Consider the following 22,306-nt stretch of genomic DNA (forward strand, 5'->3'; position numbering starts at 1 on the left):
TTTGAGGTTTTCCAGGCACGTCCAACTGGGAGGATACCCAAGGGAAGACCCAGGACACTCTGGAGGGACTATGTCTCTCGGCTGGCCAGGGAACACCTTGGGATTCCCCCGGAGGAGCTGGACCAAGTAGCTGGGGAGAGGGAAGTCTGGGCCTCTCTGCTTAGGCTACTGCCCTCGCGACCCAACTCCGGAAAAGCGGCTAAAAATGGATGGATGGACTTTCAGATAAAATTCATCTGCTGTTGATAGTTTTTTTAAGTTTGACACTTCAAATCCATCGTGCTGTCAGGCGGAAAAAAACACCAACACACAAGCACATTTTAAAATAAAATAACTTTATTTATATTAACGAATAGAAGCTATATTGTAAATAGGACTTGCTCACATATGTTTCTGAGATGTGACAACACGAACTAACTGGAGCTGGCACATGGAAACTGCTCATATCTCAGAAGTCATTGTCACTTTCCTCCAGCAGAGGGGATCTTGTGCCTCCTATGGAAGGATGGTTACCCCTCGACAGCAGGCCGTTCAAACTGTCATCAATGCTCTCCTCCTCTTCACCTTCATCGTCTTCCTCATCATCATCATCCACATCAATCTCACTATCTTCAGTCTGAAATGTACAGCAAACATAAAAAACACAATAAGTAATCACCCAAAAGCTCAAGTCTGTTTTCAAGAATCCAGTTTTAATGTTAGTTGTCTGAAGTATTTATCCACAAAAACACTTAAAGGAACAGAAGCCAGGAGGAGTTTTGTGTCCAACTAAACACAAGAACAGCTAATGCCTTACTGCTTCACATGGCACAGTCTAATAAGCAAATAGCACAATTTAACACAACACACACCTAATGTTTTTTATCTGCATAGAACAACACCACAGACAGTGGCGGCTCTTCCACATCCTCCCTGACGTAAATGGAGAAAAAAATTCTAAAATGTGTAAAAAAAATTAAAAAATAAAATAAAATCCCCCCTACAACACATATCCAAATATTTACAAAAAATGCAATTTGAATGATTTACTCATCATTTTCACCAGCAGTCTCTCATCAAACAGCCTCACTAATATCACTGCAGGGGGACTGGGCCCCTGAACTGCAGCAAAACAGCCAATCGTGGGTGGTTGCTAGAGAGAACTGGGGCATTTTTGACCAATACGCATCACATAATTTTATGTCTCCAGCCAATAGTGACCATGCTACAGGAAATGGCTAGCTAGAATGCTAGAAGGGGCTGGATCTTCTCCCTCTCACTCTCTCACTCACTCACTCACTCACTCACTCACTCACTCACTCACTCACTCACTCACTCACTCACTCACTCACTCACTCACTCACTGCTGGTTTATATAGGTAGCGCTAACATCAAACATGTACCTTCTGCTGTAAAGTGTGTTTATTTGTTCTTATTGTATGTGATTTAAATTGTCAAAACAGGATATCTAACTAAATTTCTATGTTCTGTTAGCGTCGCCTTCTGGTGGAACTGAGTATTGCGCTTTGAGGTGTGCATGCTTTGATTAATTAAGACACACTGATGCAGAAAACTCAAGCTGGAAAACAAATTAATGTCAAAATAAAATGTGAATAAGGCCAAAAATGACTGCAATTGCTCATGCTTTGTAGAAAGGTGTTCATGGTAGGCTTGTGTATTTGAGTATTATTATAGTCTAATTCATCTGTAAATTTTACTTTGGCTTTATCTGTAAATCAGTTTATTTAGAGAAGGGAAATAAAAGATTGTTTTGAAACTGTAGTCATTTTCCAACAGTTCAATTGTAATATTAAAATGGATTCAAGGGAAAATCTTTTCACACATAACGCCACCTAGATTTTTTTTTCACTAGCTACCACTGACCACACAGATGAGGATCTACTGTTCACAAACTGTGATGTGGAGAGTGGAACATAGGAAGGGAACAAAGGCAGGTCGATGGGATCCATGGCCTCCACAAACCTTTGCTTTCTGCTGTTTTAAGTGATGGCGGGTTGACCTTGTGGAGGCTGATAAAAACACCTTTTAAAAACCACGTGAATGACAACAAGAAAACAACAAACACAGATAAGTTACAAAAATTTCAGTGGAAGGAAAAGTTTGAAACCAAACAGAAATAAAAAATGAATCTGAAGCCATGATAGGATACAGGAGAGCAGACTGACAATTAAGATGGGCTGAGAGTCAGTCACAGCGAGAACCACTTAGAGGTGCTAGTGGCAAACAGAAAGACTTGAAGTACAAAAATGGAGGAATATTAGAAAGTCTAAGATATTACTGACCTCATCACTGTCACCACCTTGCATGTTACCGATAAAATGTCCTCCTCTCCCTGAGAAGGAGAAAAAACAACAAGCAGTTACGAATTTGTAAGAGAAAAGGATTCTGAACAAGAATTTAATCAAAGCTCTGGGCATAGAATTAAAGAACAAGTTTTTAATACATGTTCAGCGGTCTCTAGTGGGAATTAATGCCTTGTAAGTTGTTCTCTGGGGAACAAAAGCTCCGGTGCACCTGATTGAGGATAAAGAAATTAGCCGGAGTAGAAAGTAGGAGAAGGCTTTGGAGTCTTGTCCTGAAATTTGGACATCTCTCCACTGATTGGCTAACAGCAACATGACTCTACCACTGACTCTGTTTGCTGTGCAACGTTGATGTTTGATCTCCACAGATAACACAAGACTTAAGGAGTTCTGCTGTGTGGTGGAGTTGCTAATGCTAACGGTTCACTTCTACTTGCCAAGACAAGCTCTGCTCTTTCCTGAATGCTAAACAACAGCAGCCTTCCCCGCTGTGAGTCCAGATGGGCGAGTCCATGAACGTTAAGTGACAGTGTGACATAGATCTGTCAGGCTTTTCTGATTCCAACCTTTTTCCATCCATTTTCTATCAGAAGCAAATGCAGGAGATAGGTGTAGGAGACTATTTTCAGGTTGAGCCTGCATGTTATATTCAGAGTCATTTTCAAAAATGTTAAGTAAAAAAAAGGTTTCTCAGTGAGCCTGCTCTTAAGAATCTACATTTTCACTTGGAACATTTATATACATCTTTGCAGCCTGATCCATCTTGGGTGAGAAGGTCAGCTTCAGTCCCTCCACACTGTTTACACTCTTAGATTATGATGGCTTAAGTAAAAGCCAGATATGTCAGGCTTACCACAGTCATAGCCTGTTTGCGTACCTGCCATGAGTCCATTTCTGATGAGTCGTGGCTTAGAGGGTCGAGATTCTTCAAGGTCGCTGTCTGACCCTTCGTCCTCTAGAACATCCAAGTCAGAGTCCTCATCTTTCACTGCCAGAGACAAAAGACAAGAGTTTTGGGACTGGACAAATGGGTTTGAGTAAGCATTTAGTGTGTGTTTGATTTTCTCACAGGATCCTCTCATCAGATCTCTCTCCTTCTCCCTCAGTTTGTGCTGCACTATCCTCAGATTGTTTTCAGCTTCCTGCACAACACACAAGTAAAAAAACATTATTACCACAGGACTTTCAATTGACCATCTCTTATAATCTCATCGTGATTTATGAAAGAATCTGATTTTATGGAGACAGGTTGTGCAGACATAGTTGTAGTTTGTTACTGATATTTTCCATAGATACACTAGGGAGTGAATACAAGAAAGGTTTAGACAATTCCAGAACAACAATATGTTCCTAGTTGTGTTTGTTTATTTCACGCACCTCAAATCGTTCCTGTTCCAGTCTGTAAAATTCATCCAGCTGAGATTCCAAGAAGTTGAGGTTCCTAAACTTTTCCACATAAATCTCATACTGTTTCTGCAGATCTTCTTCTATCTTCTCATATTCATCCATGTATGCTGGCCTAAGGGATTAGGATGAGAAAATCAAAAGCATGTCTAGTAAGATTATGTTTAAAGGTCAACTTTACTCATATTTTGAATGCATTTTAGTGGTCCTTAGTGGAAAAAGTTAGTAATTCTCTGGGGAAAAAGAGCTCCGGTGCACCTGTTTGAAGACAGAATTCAGCTGGAACAGAAAGTAGCTTGAGACGGCAGGATTTAGAGTCTTATTTCCTGATATTATGACATCTTGTCTCTGATTGGCTAACAGCATCACGACTCTACCACAGACTCCATTTGATTTGCAATGTAGATATTTTATCTCCACAAATAACACATGCTTGGATAAGTTCTGCTGTGTGGTGGAGTTGCTAATGCTAACGGTTAGCTTCTACTAGTCGAGACATTCTCTGCTGCTTCGTGGATGCTAAACCAACAACAGCCTTCCCTGTCATAAGCATTGACATGTAAAAGTATGGATGTAGCCAGCCCATTGTTCCGTGGGAGGCAGGTTGAAGCCATAAATGGGAGGTTCCCACCACTGATTTTTTGACTGTGTTTGTCAGGCTTTTCAAATCCTAGAGTTTCGCCGTAGGGCTGCAACAACGAATCGATAAATTCGATGAAAATCGATTACTAAAAGCGTTGGCAACGAATTGCGTCATCGATTCGTTGTGTTGCGCAACTCTTCCAAAAGCCCCCTCCCCTCCCGCCCGCCGTTGCGCGCAGACCGGTGGAGAGCCGGCAGGTGTTTGTAAGAGGAACATGGCAGAAGCAGCGAGACTCCAAAAAAGTAAAAACTTCTAAAGTTTGGGAGCATTTTCAGTTAAATCAGGCGAAGACATTCAACGTTTGTAGGTCAGACAGCATGGCACGGGGATACTACGGTGATGATGCAGCGTCTTAAACGCAAGCATGTCAGAATCATCAGCGAGGAAGGAGAGAGCTCGGTGTCCGGGTAAGTTAAAAACTTTTCAAAAGTGATTCATCCAAGCCCCGGATTATTACACAGGCTAGACATGCCCTAAGCTCGTAAAAAAAAAGTCCATAAAATTGTAATTAAAGAGCAAGTCACCCCCAAATAAACTTTTTTTTGCTGATAAACTAAATAAACGAGTGTCTAATCGTGCTGCAGACACGTGTCGTCAATAATTTGGCACTTCAGTGCATCTTAGTTCAAATTTAAATATTCTGCCTAAAACTGGCAGTGTTGTGCCGTTGTCAGGTAAAAACTCTGCACTGTATTTTAATTTAAATCTGCCACCGCTATTGGCTAAGAAGTATGATATGATGTAAACTGGTACATTATGATGTCACAATGCTGTCGTGAGCCGGAGTGTGTGTGTATTTGTTAGCGGCTCCGCCCTCTCGGTCTGCCAGGCAACAGCATGTGTTGCATTTTTCAAACATAAAGCAGGAGTGGAGTTAGACTCTGGTAGGGGTTGACTTGCTCTTTAAGCTGTTTAACTTGGACCAAGCATTTTAGGTCACAGATAGGTGTAGCTTAGGGTCTCTGTCTATACACCTTATAAGACAATTTAGGTGATGGCATGTTGTTTTTCTGCTATTGAACTGTTTTCTAATAATGCTGTGTTTAATAAAGTGAAGGAAGGAGAAAAATAACGTTTCCCTAGCAGTTTTTAAAAATGTCCCTATGTAATCCGATTAATCGATTAATCGTGTCGAGACCCCATCCGATTAATCGATTATCCAAATAATCGTTTGTTGCAGCCCTATTTCACCGTCTTATTTTCTATCAGACGCTAACGCAGGAGACAGCTGTAGGAGACTATTTTCATGTTCAGCCTACTGGAAAAACTGAGTGGCCGATTATATTCAGGAATAATTTTAAAAAAAATTCAGCGTTCCACACACGTAAGTGAAACTGGTTTGGAGTAAATAACTTCATAAACATGTTTTTGACATGTGTAGACCATTTATTTAAGAACAAAAGTTATAATATGTCATATTTATGAACAGAAAGGTATAGTTAATCTAAAATCTGGCTCCAAATAACTATTTATGAGATATGTTGACGTGAGACTATTACATGATGTTTCCCTAAATGTCAGCTGTTCTCAGAAATCTTGGATTTAGTTTAAAATGTGTCAAAAAAAAGCAACATTAATTTTAAAGGGACTAACCATTTCTGAGAAAAATAAAAATGAAAATCTTGGTAGCACTGTTTAACCCTCCCACTGTCTTTATGGGTCACCGCGCGAGGAAAGTTGACTATTGAGCAGGATTGATAGTGTATCCCTTGAGGTCACACCCATTATGACAGTGGGAGGGTTAAACAGTTTCCTCCAAAGAGATCAGAAATTCAGAAGCTAATGGAGGAGATGGGGTAGAAGACTATCAGCCTGCATGAAAAACTCTGATCTGAGTGATTGATTATAATCAGAAATAACAATTAAAAAAAATATTTTTCTGTGAAATGAACCTTTAAAAAGTTGGTTGAAACATCTAAATGTGAAAACTGACCGGACACTCTGCAGGGTCTGCAGCCTCTTCTGATGCCGCTCCAGGTCCTGTTTCTTCTTTTCAATCTTGGCATCCAGACTGGTCTCATCCGACACGACATTATTCAGCATCTCTTTGGTCTTTTCCACACTTTCCTTCAACACAAGGATTTAGCACCAGATTCAGCACTACAGCTCATCAAAGATTAAAAAACATTTTCCGTGTGAAGTCAAGTGTTGAAAAGATAACAAAACAAAACAATAATTTAAAATACAGACCTGAACTTTCTTGATGGCAGCTCTCAGGGCTTTTTCAGTCTCGTTAATCTCAAGAGGTCGAGCAATGGCAGCCATTCTCGCTGCCTGTCAATTAGAAAAGAAGTCCGTCAACAATTAAAATCTAATTGTCTTTTTCTAATCAAATAAAAACTTTTTAAAGATGTTTAAAACTGCAAGGTATGGTTTGTTTCCCTTTACCCTTAGGTCCACTTCTTTTCCCAGTAAGTCGTACAGAGATGCTCCTTTGGATGTGACTTCAGATGCAAGCTGACGAACTGCTTTAAGGTCTGAAATCTGCAGCAGAGACAACGTGAGAGCTAATAAGCACTCATCTTTCACACAAGTCTTCGGAGCATAAAATGTGTGGGCAATAAAAGTGACTGCCATTTACTGGCTAACATATGTCCACAAGTCTGGAGGTTTTTGTTGGCAGGTGTTGAATTAAAAATGCTGATGCAGCAGTGTTAGCTGGCGCACTCAGCTACCCAGCAGGCTCATGGATTGTAAACAAAGACTTTTAAAGGAGAAAAGCTGGCCTCCATCCAGCCAGCTGAGAAGGAAATCTGTTTCAATGTAACCTTCTTTCCAGCATGATTGAGACATTAGTTTTTGATAATTTCACAGTAACATGATTTTTTTCTTCATTTAACCTGGTAAAATGCTTGAGAACAAGTTCTCATTTACAAACAAAAATTCTTACATATTGTACCTTTACATTAGGCCAATTTTTCTGCTTCCAAGCATTGATCTTGATTCTTTATTGATCCCTCTTGGAGAAATGATTCCCTGCATCCCTGAAGAGCAGTGGGCTGTCGTTTGTACAGCACCCCAGGGGGGGAAATTTCAGAGTTCAGTACCTTTCCCAAGGACACATCAACACGTGGTCTGCCAAGGCCTGGGATCGAACCACTCACCTGCTGCTCTCCCTGTTCAGCCACGGAGACTTATTTTTAATAACTTGATACAGTTTTGATGCAATAAAAACTACCCTGACACAAACTCCTGTTATGAGATTGTGTGTGCCTGTAATACTGTCAGTAAGTAATACTGTCAATAAGTAATACTGTCAATAAGTAATACTGTCAATAAGTTGTGCTTTGATTGTTTTATTTAAACTGTCTTAAGTTCCCAATTTATTCATAATGTACCAAACTCCTGACACCTTACTGTTTACTAATATGTTCATAAATAACTGAGGATACAGGAACATGTGTGTAAAATTACTCGCAGACAAGCTCACCCTTGAGCTGAGGTCAAACTTAAACTTGTTATCTTCTTCCACTACATCTTCCTGAGCCATCTCTTTGGTTTTCATAGCATTGTAGATCATCGAGGTGATCTTTAGCATCTCTTTTACTGCGTAGCCATCCGCCTGATAAAGACGCTTGGTGTTTAACTTAATGTGAGCCTTTGTAGCCTGTGAGCAGATTAGACAAAAGTTAAAACAGACTTTGAATTTGGGTGGGCAAGAATACAGAAGATAATCTGTAAAAAAAATGTCACCATAAATTGAGCCACAGCCTTGATGAAGAATATTCTGTCTGACTCTGTATCGACATCAGTGGGAATATCACTGTGAGGATCATATCTACAAGAGGAAAGAAAGTGAACAGGAACAAAATTACAAAAAAAGTATTTAGATTTTTTAATCTTGGAATATTTGATGAAAAACCAGGAACAAATCCAAATAAAGTAGTGATAAAATTAGGAATTAAATATTTGTGCAAAAAACTGAAGATGTTTAGACAATTATGTAATTTATTTAAAAGTGTGATGCCATACCTCTTTACAAGCCATATGAGGATTTCTGACACCAGCGCAAAGTTTGGTGTCCTGAAATTCTCCATAGAGATCAAGCGATGGTAGCCCAAGGCCCTCATCATCTCTGTGAAATCTGCAAATAACAAATTCAGGGTCCAATCACTTGAAAAAATGTGTGTTACATTATATAAATATGGAAAATAACACACACTCACTTCTTAGGTCTCTGAAAGACATGCTGACCTGAAAGGAAAACATGTCATTATTGAGAGTGGTGTTACCTAGAAAGCTCAATGTGTCATATTTGAGATTATAGATGAAAACATAACCAAATAATGTTTCCAACAAATCAAAACTATTTCTTCCCGTTTAGAGTCAATGATGATAAAAAAAAAAATAAAAGAATCGTAAACCTGAAACGTTTGCTAGCTTTATATGATTTGATTAAATTAATTAATTTAAAAGCAATCAATTTCCCTCTGGGATTAATAAAGTATTTTTGAATTGAATTGAATTATGAGGGGACAGAGCAAATGTGCTTTGAAATATGGTATTTTTGTTCTATCCGTGTCTTTTTAAAACAACCATGTTTATGCTTTGTTTATAATCTGTTCGGCGCTTCATTAGTCTTGAAAAGTACTTAAATAATAAAGCTGGATGGAGAATAACATCTGCAAACTTCTGTTTATGTAAACGTAACCACGGTCTAGCCTCTTTAGCTGAATGTTAGCAACAAGCTAACACGACAACCGCTAGTGGCTAACAGCTAGTTAACAAATAAATAATTAATATTTTACTTAATGCGTTATTAGTAGTTCCCAGACGGATTTAAAATTATTACGATATTGGTGTCATTACCTGTTACCTTATGTCCAAGCTAAGTTATTCCGTAGACGGCCTCTAGAAATGGTCGCTATGGAAACATTCTCACTCTCATCTACGGAAGCTCGATGTAGTCAAAGCTCAAAGAAGGGCGGAATCAATGTCTGTGGGAATAACTAACACTTGGATTCGTTGTACTTTATTAAAGTAAATGCAATAATAAATGCACCAATGTCTCTTTGAATTTAAACATTGATTTTTAAATTTGGACATGCTTCAATAATGAAGACAGTTGGGGATAATGACGTTTAACTACACATTGTTTATTCTGATCTTATTTATTAGCACTTTCCAGAAAGCACGATTTAATGTGTAGAATGACGGACAAAGAGTGTATAAAACGTACATGATTTGACATGTCAGCTCATAATACTCCAAAACTGTGCCTATGAAACTGATAGTCATTGGCCTTTGCTGAGTTTTATCTATTTAAACATCTTCAACACACAAACTGGGTTACGAAAAAAAGATTGGGCAGCATTCTCACTATACACACACAAAAAAAGGAAATATTCACATTATACACACCTGCATTTAAAATTATTGCATGTAAAAAAACAATAGAGGTCTCAATAGAATTTGCTCTGCTAGTCCTGCAAAATGTGTCTCATTTTATTATCATTGTAATATAATACATGTGCTAACTTGTCTTTTTCTGATAACAAATTTTGAGTAGCAGCTGAAAAACAACTGGTTTTCAGGTATTTCACCGCTTTTGGTTGAATACATAACTCCACATGTGTTCATTCATAGTTTTGATGCCTTCAGTGAGAATCTGCCAATGTCATGAGAATAAAGAGGGCAGGGTTTATCAGATGGAACGAGGGAAAAACCATAAAAACAATACATATCAATACTTACAATTATGAAGCTGAGGTTGACTTGCAATTGTAAGTGGACCTAAGTGGCAAAAAATCTGTTGATGACTGTCATGCAGGACTCAATGAAGTCAATGCAAATGTGCAAAGCAATCTGTAGAGCGGGTCTCAAGATAAGCTGGGAGCTGCAATACAAGAAGCAAAAAATGCTCTAACTGTAGCAGCTACACCTGCTTCTGCAGACAGATGAGACAACCATGACATGATGTGTCTGAGTCTCAGTCAACCTCAATAAATCCAGATACAGCAAATTACATAGCAACAAGTCAAATCAACAAACACCCAGAGTTAATTAGAGTTTATGATTGAATCCCCCTCATATAAGCTCTTTAATGGGCTTTTTTTCAAAATTTTAAAAGGAATCCACACACAGAGGCTCTGTGTACAGGCAACGATCACACAAAAGACAAAACGACCAAGTCCTGTTTAATCAAACACCGATATATTGATCGAAAGAAGAAGAAAAAAAAGATTTCCACTTTTTTTAAATACTTTATTTTTTTCCCATTTTAGGTCGTTTAAACATTTAACAACAAAAAATGTTTTTTGTTCATACTAAGAACCTGAATCGGAAACAAAGTTGAACATTCAAATATAATTTTTGGAACGTTTTATTCAACATTTATTAAAATATTTTTAAAGAAATGAGCGTCAAATAAAATATTCTTATTCAGAATTCAATGTCAAAAGCTGAAAATTTTCAAATGATCAAAAACACATCAACATCTCTTTTAGCAAATGCTATTGTTGGATTACATAAGAGTTCATTTCTTACCAGCAAAACAATATTCAACAAAATATGCTGGTTTGACTTGGGTTGTTTTATTAATGCAAATATTTTTCTGCATTTGATTTTACAGGTCAGGACAAATCCAAAGCTGAAGGATAACTTAAAATCACTTGCGGTCATATAAATCAGATTATTCACTCAAAAGAAAAAGAACAAGTTTGGAGATTTTAACGCAGTTTACAGAATTTCTGCCACCAGTTTTTGCCCGTTTGGGGCATTATTAGGAGTAGGGATGTAAGAAAATATCGATATGGCAGTGTATCATGATATTTTTTCCAGCAATATTATATCGATATTCAAAAGCTGTGTATCTAATTTTTGGAAGAATTTGTATGCAAACATTTAGGTGCAATTCAAACATCGACCACTAGTTGGTAGCAGTGCGTTTTGTTTCCACCACTGAAATGTAAATCTCCCTATCATGGTTCAGATACCCCATGTTAAACATGTATTGGTTTGGACTGTTAACTGAATATTCCTATAATAATTTCAGACTAAAAAAATCGTTAATATCTTCTGACTGAATGTATCGTGATACATATATTATCTCCATAATTTCACCAATACACATCCCTAATTAGGAGTACACATTTTCTGAGCTTTAAGTTTATGCCTCTGTGCTCCAATTTACTCCCATGCCCCTGAGAAAGGGAAATAAAATTATTACCTCTGCTATGGATGCAAGTAGAAAACAGGTTGGATAAACAAAAAGGTGCCTAATATTTTATTATTTGGTGCAAAACTACAGTGACTTGAAAATGAAAACGACAGCGTATTTGTTGTTTTCTTAAAAAGACAAATTAGTGTGTAAAATACACTGAGCTAACCTACATGTTAAAAGTACAAATGACATGTAAATACATAGTTAAAATAATGACACAATTTGATTCCTTATAACAAAAAATGATAAATTTGAACAAAAAAATGATTAATATAATCAAATATTGCAAGTCACTGTCATAAAAGAGAAAAGACCATGGTCTTGATTCGGAAAAGGGTAGAATGCCTTCTCTGGGTCAGGGATGAGGTCCTGCCTCAAGTGGAGGAGTTTAAGTATCTCGGGGTCTTGTTCACGAGTGAGGGAAAACTGGAGCGTGAGATCGATAGGCAGACTGGCACTGCGTCTGCAGAGATGCGGGCGTTGTACCGGTCCGTCGTAGTCGAGAGAAAGCTGAGCCAGAAGGCGAAGCTCTCAATTTACCGGTCGATCTACGTTCCTACCCTCACCTATGGTCACGAGATTTGGGTAGTGACTGAAAGAACGAGATTGCGGATACAAGCGGACAAAATGAGTTTTCTCTGCAGAGTGGCTGGGCTCTCCCTTAGGGTGAGAAGCTCGGTCATCCAGAAGGGGCCCAGAGTAGATCCACTGCTACTGCACATCGAGAGGAGCCAGTTGAGGTGGCTCGGGCATCTGGTCAGGATGCCTCCTGGATACCTCCCTGGTGAGGTTTTCCGGGCACGTCCAACTGGGAGGAGGCCTAAAGAGAGAGCCACGACACCATGTCTCTCACCTGGCCAGGGAACGCCTTGGGATTCCCCGGAGGAGCTGGCCCAAGTGGCTGGGGAGAGGGAAGTCTGGGCCTCTCAGCTTAGGCTGCTGCCCCCGTGACCCGACTCCGGATAAGCGGATTCAAATGGATGGATGGACTGTCATAAAATTAAAATATGACGACATTTAAAAGAGTAAATCTGAAATGTTTCTTTTTCTCCCTTTCTAAATTTTAGATTGTTAGCCACAAACGTGTTCTATTTATTCACCTACAACACAGCGAGACATCCCAAACAAAATGAGCTAATCAAATCAAAGATCTTCCACAGTTTCTTCCCACCAACTTCCATTTAGTAGAAAAGGTCACATCTGCTCTTCATCGTTATGACGACCCGGTGCTGTCAGGCTGCTCGCTGCCACTGGTGTTCATCTGGATCAAACCGATTACAGAGGAAGTGGTGCCCAGCAAGCCCACCAGCCAGCTGGGGAAGCATCCTGCCCAAAGGAAGCCAGGTGGCATCCAGTGAACGGCGTTACTGAGGTCAGCCGCGCTGCTAATGATGGAAAGCAGCTCCCCTCGCATCTGTCTGCAGAGCTGAGAGTGTCTGCAGGAGAAAACAGGCAGTTTTCCCACAAAACTACAGTTAGCTGCTACAATCAAACACATTTATACTTCAAGCATGCTAATGTTTGTGTATTTTGACCTGCTGCTTTCTCCGTTCCTCCCGTACTCCTTCAACTTCCTCTTCAACAGCAGCAGAACCCTTAATGATCTACAGAAAATCAACATAAACACCACATGACTCCTCGAGTCCCACTAAAGCCGTCTAACGGCTGGTTAATGCCCAAGTACACAAATCACTTTCTAAGCTATTTTAAGATGCACACTTTGCTTGCCTATAAAATATTTAAATAACAGTAGTAAAAGTTAAAACAAGCGTGAAAGTTTTAGCTAGTATACAAATAACTTGACTGATTTTAGATATTTCAAAGTAAAAGCTGAACTGGATGTTTTTCATGAGTACAATGAATGGCTGGTTAGAATACTGTAGGATTTAAGTTCCTACCTGAGGATTCCCAGAATCAGCGAGGTTCCCCACAGCACAGTACTGAACAACCACCACTTATCTGACCGCACTTTAATCAGCTCAGCATCGGCAGCCCAGGCAACGTGTTCACATGGGTAGTAGAGCTGGTCAGCCACATTGGTCAGCACCGATATCCAGCGAACCCCTGCATCCTCCTCCTGAGACAGAGGTGCACTAAACGTTAAGCAGGTCAGTCCCGTCAAACGTGGGCGACAGTGGCACAGGAGTTAAGTGTTTGTCCCGTAATCGGAAGGTTGCAGGTTCGAGCCACGCTCAGTCTGTAGCTGTCGTTGTGTCCTTGGGCAAGACACTTAACCCACCTTGCTTGCTGGTGGTGTTCAGAGTGATCGGTGGTGCATCGGTGGTATGGCAGCCTCGCCTCCGTCAGTGTGCCCCAGGGCAGCTGTGGCTACAATGTAGCTCATCCCCACCAGGGTGTGAATGTGTGTGCGAATGGGTGAATGACTGATTGTGTTGTAAAGAGCCTTTAGGGGTTCCCAGGACTCTAGAAGGTGCTATATCAAATATAGACCATTTACCATTTACAGGCCAAAACAAATACACTGTAAATTCTAAGTAATTTCATCATTTTATTATAAAATAGTTAGAGGAGATAAAAGAGGAAGGGATTATTAGGATGCCTGAGTGTTGTTTTTACTTACTGAAGCACCAAGCCCATAGCTGTGAGAGTACGCCAGCATAGAGAGATCATCAAACAGCCTCAGAACGGTCCTGCAGTGGCTGAGCTGAGCAGAAAACAGCAACAAACTTTTCCCAAGCTGCTGAGAAGAAAGGTCTGTTTCCCCCTTTTTGGTAAGAACTCCTCCAACCAGCTGGGAGCCGTAACAGACAGTCCTGATCTGCACATGCAGGCATGAAAAGGATTACAAATGCCAACATTGTCACATTTAATTGGTAATCCTAACTCTAATTCTAAATGCATCTAAAAAATTGAAATAAAAAAACTACTACTACCAAATAAAGATTTATATTCCCTACGAGAAAATTAAAAGTTTTATTGTGCTTGTTTAATTTACTTCAGGATTTATTTCATACAGAAAAAGTCTATTAAGGAGTTTAATGAATTCCAAAATCCCGCAAGACAATTTATCCAATTATCTTTATCAATTACTTTTGTCTAATGAGGTTGGAGTAAAGAAATATTGAAAATAGATCGAATACAGTATAAAAGACAGTTAGTATATTGACCACACACACACACACACACACACACACACACACACACACACACACACACACACACACACACACACACACACACACACACACACACACACACACACACACACACACACACACACAGGGGAGGGTCCATCTGTAATCAGTGAATTTCTACTGTAGCTGAGCTAACACATAAACCACAGACTCCTGTAAGTAAATTGAGCTTTGATGAAGACTCACGACTTTATCTCTTCCTCTGTATGACTCCAGTAGTCTGACCAGGGACTCCACAGACTCCTGCATGTCTGCTAACAACAACAGTTTCCTCCACTCTGCTCCAGCAGCATTCAGCAGGAGTCTGGACTTTGAAACAGGAAGTAGTTTTCTAAACAGACCAGAGTAGACGATCACATCGATTACTCCAGATTCCCAGTGTTCACCCTGTCATGGATTTCTGGGGCTCGGTTAATTCAAAGAAAAATTCTGTTGGGGTAAAGACTGTAAATATTTTAAATAAGAGATATCCTTTACTTTGCTGGTGAATAAGAATTTGGGGGTAAGGTTTCTGGTGCTTTCTAGCTGCTGATAAATCATTGTATTTAATTCATGAATCTGAGTAAAGACAAAAAGATTGAAGTGGAAAAAAAGATTTTATTTTGTTCCTGATGCAGAAAAGTACAACAGCAGGTCGTGTACCGGTATTTACTGTTTCTCTGTGTAATTAACAAACATCAATACTATTGTTCTTTTCCTTTTTTAACAGAAATTTACAAGATTTAAAAAGCAAAACTCTCCATTTTAGGGGTTTAAACACAACTTTATATTATTACACATAAAAGTAATTTGATGAACAAGAGCAGGTAGCGGCAGAGGCCTGGGCAGGGTCCTCTAGATCTACTCCTTCTCCCATTGATGTGTAGTCCTGTCTCCCATGGTTATTGGGCTCACCTGTTACCGTGTTACTTGTCACCCTCGTTATCCTGCCCACCTGATTCCTGATTACCCTCATGTTTTTAAACCCTCTGTTTGTGCTTCTCTTTGTCAGATCATCATCTTGTCTTCCTGCATCATTCTGCCATTATTCTTATTAAACAGTTATTTTGCCCATCAGTCTGCCTGCTCCCCTGTGTTTGGGTCCCACCACTTAGCACATGCAGGTAGGTAGATAGGGCTGGACGATAATTCAATAGTTCAATATATCTATCGATAGACATGTCGAAAAAAGGTCAATAAAACTTCGATTAAAAAAGTTTCCTTTTTTCATTATAACCTATCAGGTAGCAGTGTGCTAGGCTCACTACTTCCTCCTAGCCAATCAAAACCACAGACTCGGGCACCAGGCCCTCCCCTCTCAAACCAAAGCAGAACATGAGGCAGCATGAAGAGGCGGAGAAAAAATGAAAATACTAAAATAAAATGGCCAGGACTGCACGTAAAATATATTTTCTACAATTTATAAAATACTTTTCAATAATTATTGATATTGATCAATAAAACATTTTTTTATCAACATACTTTTTTTCCATATCATCCAGCCCTAACCTGTACAACATCTGTCCTCTAACATCGTTAAACTGGGATTGGCGTACACCTAATCACACCATGTTCTATCAATGGATCGGTTTAACGGAACCTTGCTGCAATCTCTAACAGTAAGAGAAGTGTCTGGATTAAGATTTATTCAGTTAAAAAAATCATTTGGACTCCAATAAACCACAAAAACAATCTCTTTCATATTTAAAAAAACGATTTATAAATGCCCTGATGACCCTAGGAAGAGGATATAGTGTTTTTATTATCAATGTTATTTTTACTTTCTTTGTCATTTAGTTCAGAATCCAATCCATGCATGAAGTCTAGTCAGTTTGCTGTAGGAAATGTGACTATAGTCCCAAATGAGTGGGTGTTGAAGTTTTAGAACTGAAGATAGCAAACAAACAGACATTAATGTTGTTTTGGACTATAATAAGAGTCATGATTTAACTATAGAATAATTAGTGCATGCTTATCATAAGCTAGATTCTGAAGGCATTTTATTCAGAATGATGTGGTGTATTTTTTTCTTTTTTTTAATCTTTATTTTTAGTGGAAACTCCCCAGGCATTTTTTTCGTTTTTCTGTTTATTCTTAGATTTTTGCGTTATTAAATTTTGTGAATTTTGGAATTTCAAGGCAGTCTTCAAGTTTCTTTTTTCAGTCAGTTCTTCATACATACTGTGGAAGCCCATTCCCGCCACTCAGATAAAAATATTATTATCTCATAATTATGACTTAGATATTTCATAATTATTATGAAATATCTAAGTCATAATTATGAGATAATATATATATATATTTTTTTTTATCTGAGTGGTGGTACTGTAGGCAACGTAAAAAAAGAAAAAGTCTCGCGTCACGCTCTTCACGGACAGGGGTGGGGCGTGCAGGCGCAGCAGCAGGCTGCACGTGAGCCTCGTTGGGATTCCCACAGCCGTCCGTTAAACCCAAGACTTCACAAGGCGATGGCTGCCGCTACATCCACACCACAGGCGATGAGAGACCGGCTGCTGCTGGCCATCGATGCCCAGAGCAACGTGAGTTCCATGCAAGTTGTTTTTTTCCCCCTCTTTTATTTAGCAAAAGTAGAAGAATCGCAAACGCACCTTTGTTTATATTCCCACTCGTTTTCAGTTTTATACCTGATCAGCGGAGTTTTAGTTAGTCTGCAAAACTCTGTCCTGTGGTTCATTCTGGCATAAAAGCTAGTCTACTTTAACTAATGATCCTCAAATGTCTTTAGAATATAAAATTAATCATAATAAAAGTGATTATTTAAAGATAATGGAAGATGAAATTTCATATTATTCTATATAGAATTACAGTAAACAGATATAAATACTCTGTAGCGCTGCACTGAAAGAATGGAAATCTTCTGTTTGTTCAAGTTACTTCCTTACATAGCTGAAATGTAAAGTTGACTTTCCCCAGATTAAATTAAACAGACAACCAAGAATGCCACATTTCTGTCTACAATTGGGATTAAATACATTTGCATTTCTGTAGCCTCATGTTCCGAAACTAGTATCAGTATTTAACAGGTGCAGATTTGAAAGTGTATTCAAATTATGACCCCTTCTTAGTACAGTTCATTTTCCCTTCCGTCGTTCACATCTGACTGCTACTACGAGTAGAGGATGAGGTTTAGCAGTATCCTTTGATGAACTGCTGGACTTGGACGTGGTAAACACCATTCTGCATGAGGGCTTGTGTTTTCTTCACAGATTTGCAACATGGCAGTAGTCTTGGAGGTGATTTCTGTTTTGGAAAAGTATCCTATCACCAGAGACGCACTAGAGGTAGTTCTAAATATTAAATAAATAAATTAGTAGGTTTTATCCAACTCTTCATAAGTCAAGTCACATCATTCTCGTTTAGGAAACACGACTTGGGAAGATAATTAACGATGTCCGAAGGAAAACCAAGGACGAAGTCCTCGCAAAACGAGCCAAGAAGCTCTTACGGAACTGGCAAAAATTCATTGAGCCAGGAAAGGGTGAATTTTTGACCAGAGGACTCATTGGTGCATCGTGGTCTTCCAACGGAGTCATTCGTCCCTGTATCTGTCCTCCAGCAGCCATTGCATCGCTGGGTAAAACGGGCCCAGAGTTGAAGACGAGGTGTGACTTTAACAACTGCGCCCCAAGTGTGGAAGAACTAAGCATCAGAGAACGTAAGGAGGACCAGAAGGACGGACAACCCCAACAAGCTAAAATACTCCCAACCACTTTTGATCATCAAACGCAAAACTCAACACAGCTCCGTCATTGTGGATTAGGTGGACGCGCTAATAATGTTCACACGCATTATTCTTTAGATGGGGAAACATCTCAGCCTACAGACAAAAACAAGGGGATTAAAATCCCCATTCATGCTGCAAAACTCTATCCAAGCGCCCCTAAAAGCGACCACCCTAACCTCTCCAGTCTGGACAAAGCATCAGTTCTGCAACAGGGACAAGCTGCCACTGGGGGCCAGTGTTCGCCAAGACACCTACAGTCTTCTCATACTGGATCTCAAAAGCAGGAAACTTTTGTCAAACCAGCTGGTGCCCAAATCCAGAACATTTACCACCCCAGTTTAAGAACTGGGATTGTGGAGACTCAGACTCATTCAGCTACCTCCTGTTGCTGTGAAGATGTCGGTTTGGTAAAAGATGGTCCTACTGGGATTATGAAGAAACCAAAGCAACAAAAGTACAGGTCTAAAGATTACATGGAGCCTTTGGAAAGACCACTAGCAGAAGGCCAAGCTAAGACAGAGATGGTAAAAGAAAGAAGAGTCACATTTGAACCTGTAACAGGGAAAATCAAACCCTCTTATAATAAGGAATCTTTCTGGGATGGGAACATCTCAGGGCACCACAGACATAAAGTCCAGAACCAATCTGTCACCCCAAGTCTATTTCAGCAGAGTTCAAAGAGTCAAACGATCTATTCATACCTCAGTCAGCAAAGCAATGTGTTGACTTTGTCAGGTGTCCAAGCTCATGGAGCACCATTTTTCATGACATCAGAGATTTTGAAAAAGGAGGAACGCTGGTTTGAAGACGGCAAGAAAACACACAACGTATCAGACCATCCACCCAAGGAGTTACCTGGTGTTAGCAGAGAAATTAGGAGTGAAGACCTGCAGAAATTACACATGCAAAAGTGGTCTGGAGTTAACGGTTGCTACGACTCAAAGGGTAACTGGTATGACTGGACAAAGTGCATGCACTTAGAGCGAGATGGAAGTGAGAGCCGACTGAAAATACTTCCCTATGTCTGTCTGGATTACATCTGAGGTTCTTGTTCTCATGGAAAGCAGCAATTACCTTCAGAACAAGCTTGTTGAAGTTTTAATAACATGCTGCCTTCATGGGCGTGTTGGAGCTTTAACTGTGTATTCAGCTTTTATTTTGTAAGTTTGTGAATTCGGTGTTTCTACAATGTGAGAGGAGGAAACAAATTATGGATTTTATTTTTTACATTTAAAGCTGCTGTAGCAAATTTGGAAATCAAATTAGCTTTAAACATTTTTTATGCCTCTTAAGAACATTCCAACATTGTATAGTTATAAATATATTGTGGAGATAAAAAAACAAAACAAAAAAGAAATTAATAAAGTGGTTCTCTCGAACCGCCACGCTTCCCTGGGTCCTTCTTTCATTACACACTCGCGAATTTAGCTACAGAACACCACTGGTGTGAGAGATTCTCTGCTCAATAATATCAGTCAGTGTGTCTACATGCACATCAGTAAACCAAAGTGTTGCCCTTAAAAAGACTCGTCTTTTTTTATCCATGTAAACGTGTTAGTCTGGCTGAAAGTGAACTCTTTCTAATCGAGCAGAAACACCCAGATAATGCTGTAGCAATCCGAGTACACGGTGCATGTAAACACGCCAGCCGAGTTAATGCAGGTTAGATGCTTGCATTCCAGAAGTGACGAGACCGCAGAAGCGTCTTCTGACATTGTCACAAAGCAACACACGTAGCACCATAAAACAGTACAGTATGTACGAAATAAACTGTGCTGCAGCATTGTTGTTGTACATTCCTTCAGCCATTATGTTTCACTTCCATCTGCTTCACTCCTGCCAGCCTCTGTTTACTGCTTGTGTTGCTATAAGCTAACAGGTTAGCCGAACTACGCTCGCATTCCGGAAGTGTACCGGAGTGGAACGAACGTTAATTGAGAGGCTGGTTAACTAGGATAAAGACTCCCAGTTTACTGCAATAAAATCGACCTGGATAGACTTAAATGCCAGTCAGTGCGCATGTAACCACACTGAGAGAAGGAGGAACAGCCGGCTGCCACTTCAACTTTAGGACAAACTATGAGTCCCAAAAAGAAAAACACCATTTGAAGTCACGGACAACAAAAGACTTTTTGTTCTAGAAAACGGTGACTGGTGTTCAGTGTTATCTTGTTTCCTCCGGCATTACAGGTTTCTGGTTCTGTCAGGGAAGATACTCGAGGGGAGGAGTGAGTGTTCCATGATGGTGTTTGTGTCCAAAACTTAGCTTGTTCTGTAGATTCGCTATAAAAGCTTTAATAGATGTATGATGAACTCTGATAATCAACATTTAGAGATCAAACACAATGTAAATACATGATCCAGAAATGTGACTGTATCGATGTCCCTGCTTCTACATTCGCATCATTATTAATTTAATTTATACATTTTCATAACATTTTCTCTCAGGTAAAATTTTGGATTTTACACAGGATGGGTGGTACATTTCAAAACTGGTACATATCTAATATTTTTTTATATAGCAATTGCCTAGGAGGCATCTAAAATAAGGCAAATGTTGATGCAGGGTGAACAGCTATCTTCAGTATACACCCTTATCACCAATAGTAACAATAATAATCTATTGTTGGAAAATTCAGCACGTCTTTTTGAACAAATGCTCTCATGTTAAACACTGACCCGTGTCACCCACAGTCTCTTATACTCGCTCCCATCTGGCAGGAGGTTCAGATCCATTCAAACCAGAACCTTTCGCCACTAGAATAGTTTCTTCTCCTCTGCAGTTGGACTCATGAATGACAATCCTAACTAAGGCTGCCCACTCCAGTCACTTGGTTTCAGCCACATGACCCTGTGTTGTGTTTGTACCTGAATAATTACGTTCTGATCAGTACACTGTCTTGTATATAGTAGTAATTTCTCTAATTATTGCTACTTTATATTATTATTTTTATTGTGATAATGTTCTTATTTCCTATATTTGCTTATCTCTTATTTTTTTCTTTCTTTTTTGCACCAAGTACTGCAGAAATGTCCTAATGCTGTGATTTCTCACACACATGTCAACTGACCCTTCTGATTCTGACAAGCACTATTAGATGTGACTGCCATTTGGAAAATAGAACAGACTTATTTGAAATGTGTTTGTTTTATGTTTGATGAATGTGTTGTTGTCTTTTAATACTTTTTTGGGCAGACATTCACTTTTAGACTCTGACAATGTGTAATGATTTTATTTCAAAGTGGATTTATAAAGTATTAATTGGATGGGTAATTGGCTAATCTTTAAATCTATTGCTGGGAAGATTTTATAACTTATTTTACATGCTAGGTGAAGTACATGACAGCAGTCCTTTCAATGTTATTTTTAACTTGTGGGAAGCCGTATAATCTATTTAGACCTTTTGTTTGAACAAACCCCAAAATAATTACTATATACGTATTATTATTAGAGTTTATTATGTTAACATAAAATAATAAAAGAGTGAGGTTGTCATTTTTAAACGTGTGGGATTTGTGTATTTAATGGGGTTTTTATTTTTTTGGCTATGCATGAGCATCTTATTTTGAAAAGCACGGACCGGAAACCAAGCCTCTTATCCATTAATTTCTGTGGATGTTCTGCTGAAACAATCACCCTTCCTTAATCAGTACCCCGTGGTAGATTTTTTTTAGTTTGCTCGCTCTGCAAAAAGTGACAACGGGCTTTTTATCTAGTTTTAGCACGTATGTGTGCTCTCTCTGTACAATTATTTATGAGTAATGCTTCTTTGACAAAAAAAAATCAGAAAATATGTCATTTTGAGAGTAAAGTTAAGTGACTGACATTCATAGCCTGGCTTGTCAGACAAACTTCCATAAAAAACATCATGCATATTGAACAAAACATCTTCGATAACTGCTTTAAACATTTAT

The 22,306-nt window shown here is 39.1% G+C and overlaps 3 protein-coding genes across 5 annotated transcripts; 1 reads left to right on the forward strand and 2 right to left on the reverse strand.

Annotated features, from left to right (window-relative positions):
* Positions 1-314: 314 nt before the first annotated feature.
* Positions 315-9,271, reverse strand: cluap1 (clusterin associated protein 1). Of its 3 annotated transcripts, none has more exons than XM_070553954.1 (14): positions 9,160-9,271; positions 8,517-8,544; positions 8,323-8,434; positions 8,044-8,128; positions 7,781-7,957; positions 6,739-6,834; positions 6,541-6,624; positions 6,284-6,417; positions 3,681-3,822; positions 3,373-3,445; positions 3,181-3,291; positions 2,283-2,332; positions 1,963-2,022; positions 315-616 (listed from the first exon to the last, which is right to left on the reverse strand). In XM_070553954.1, the coding sequence occupies exons 2-14, from the start codon at positions 8,536-8,538 to the stop codon at positions 449-451; spliced, it is 1,314 nt and encodes a 437-aa protein (XP_070410055.1). In that variant the 5' UTR covers positions 8,539-8,544; positions 9,160-9,271; the 3' UTR covers positions 315-448. The 3 variants fall into 3 exon arrangements, with proteins under 3 accessions (XP_070410055.1, XP_070410056.1, XP_015826276.3); XM_070553955.1 differs by having other exon boundaries at positions 9,167-9,259; XM_015970790.3 differs by lacking the exon at positions 1,963-2,022.
* A 3,317-nt stretch (positions 9,272-12,588) lies between these two features.
* On the reverse strand, positions 12,589-15,004 carry pex11g (peroxisomal biogenesis factor 11 gamma). Its single transcript, XM_015970792.3, has 5 exons — positions 14,854-15,004; positions 14,094-14,291; positions 13,411-13,589; positions 13,048-13,116; positions 12,589-12,948 (listed from the first exon to the last, which is right to left on the reverse strand). The coding sequence occupies exons 1-5, from the start codon at positions 14,914-14,916 to the stop codon at positions 12,726-12,728; spliced, it is 732 nt and encodes a 243-aa protein (XP_015826278.3). The 5' UTR covers positions 14,917-15,004; the 3' UTR covers positions 12,589-12,725.
* Positions 15,005-17,068: 2,064 nt separating this feature from the next.
* LOC107392623 (mediator of RNA polymerase II transcription subunit 26) lies at positions 17,069-22,287 on the forward strand. The gene is made up of 3 exons (XM_054752240.2): positions 17,069-17,186; positions 17,874-17,948; positions 18,028-22,287. The coding sequence occupies exons 1-3, from the start codon at positions 17,115-17,117 to the stop codon at positions 19,432-19,434; spliced, it is 1,554 nt and encodes a 517-aa protein (XP_054608215.2). The 5' UTR covers positions 17,069-17,114; the 3' UTR covers positions 19,435-22,287.
* The last annotated feature ends 19 nt before the right edge of the window (positions 22,288-22,306 follow it).

The sequence above is a fragment of the Nothobranchius furzeri genome, chromosome 8 (genome assembly GCF_043380555.1).
Source record: "Nothobranchius furzeri strain GRZ-AD chromosome 8, NfurGRZ-RIMD1, whole genome shotgun sequence".
Classification (NCBI taxonomy): domain Eukaryota; kingdom Metazoa; phylum Chordata; class Actinopteri; order Cyprinodontiformes; family Nothobranchiidae; genus Nothobranchius; species Nothobranchius furzeri.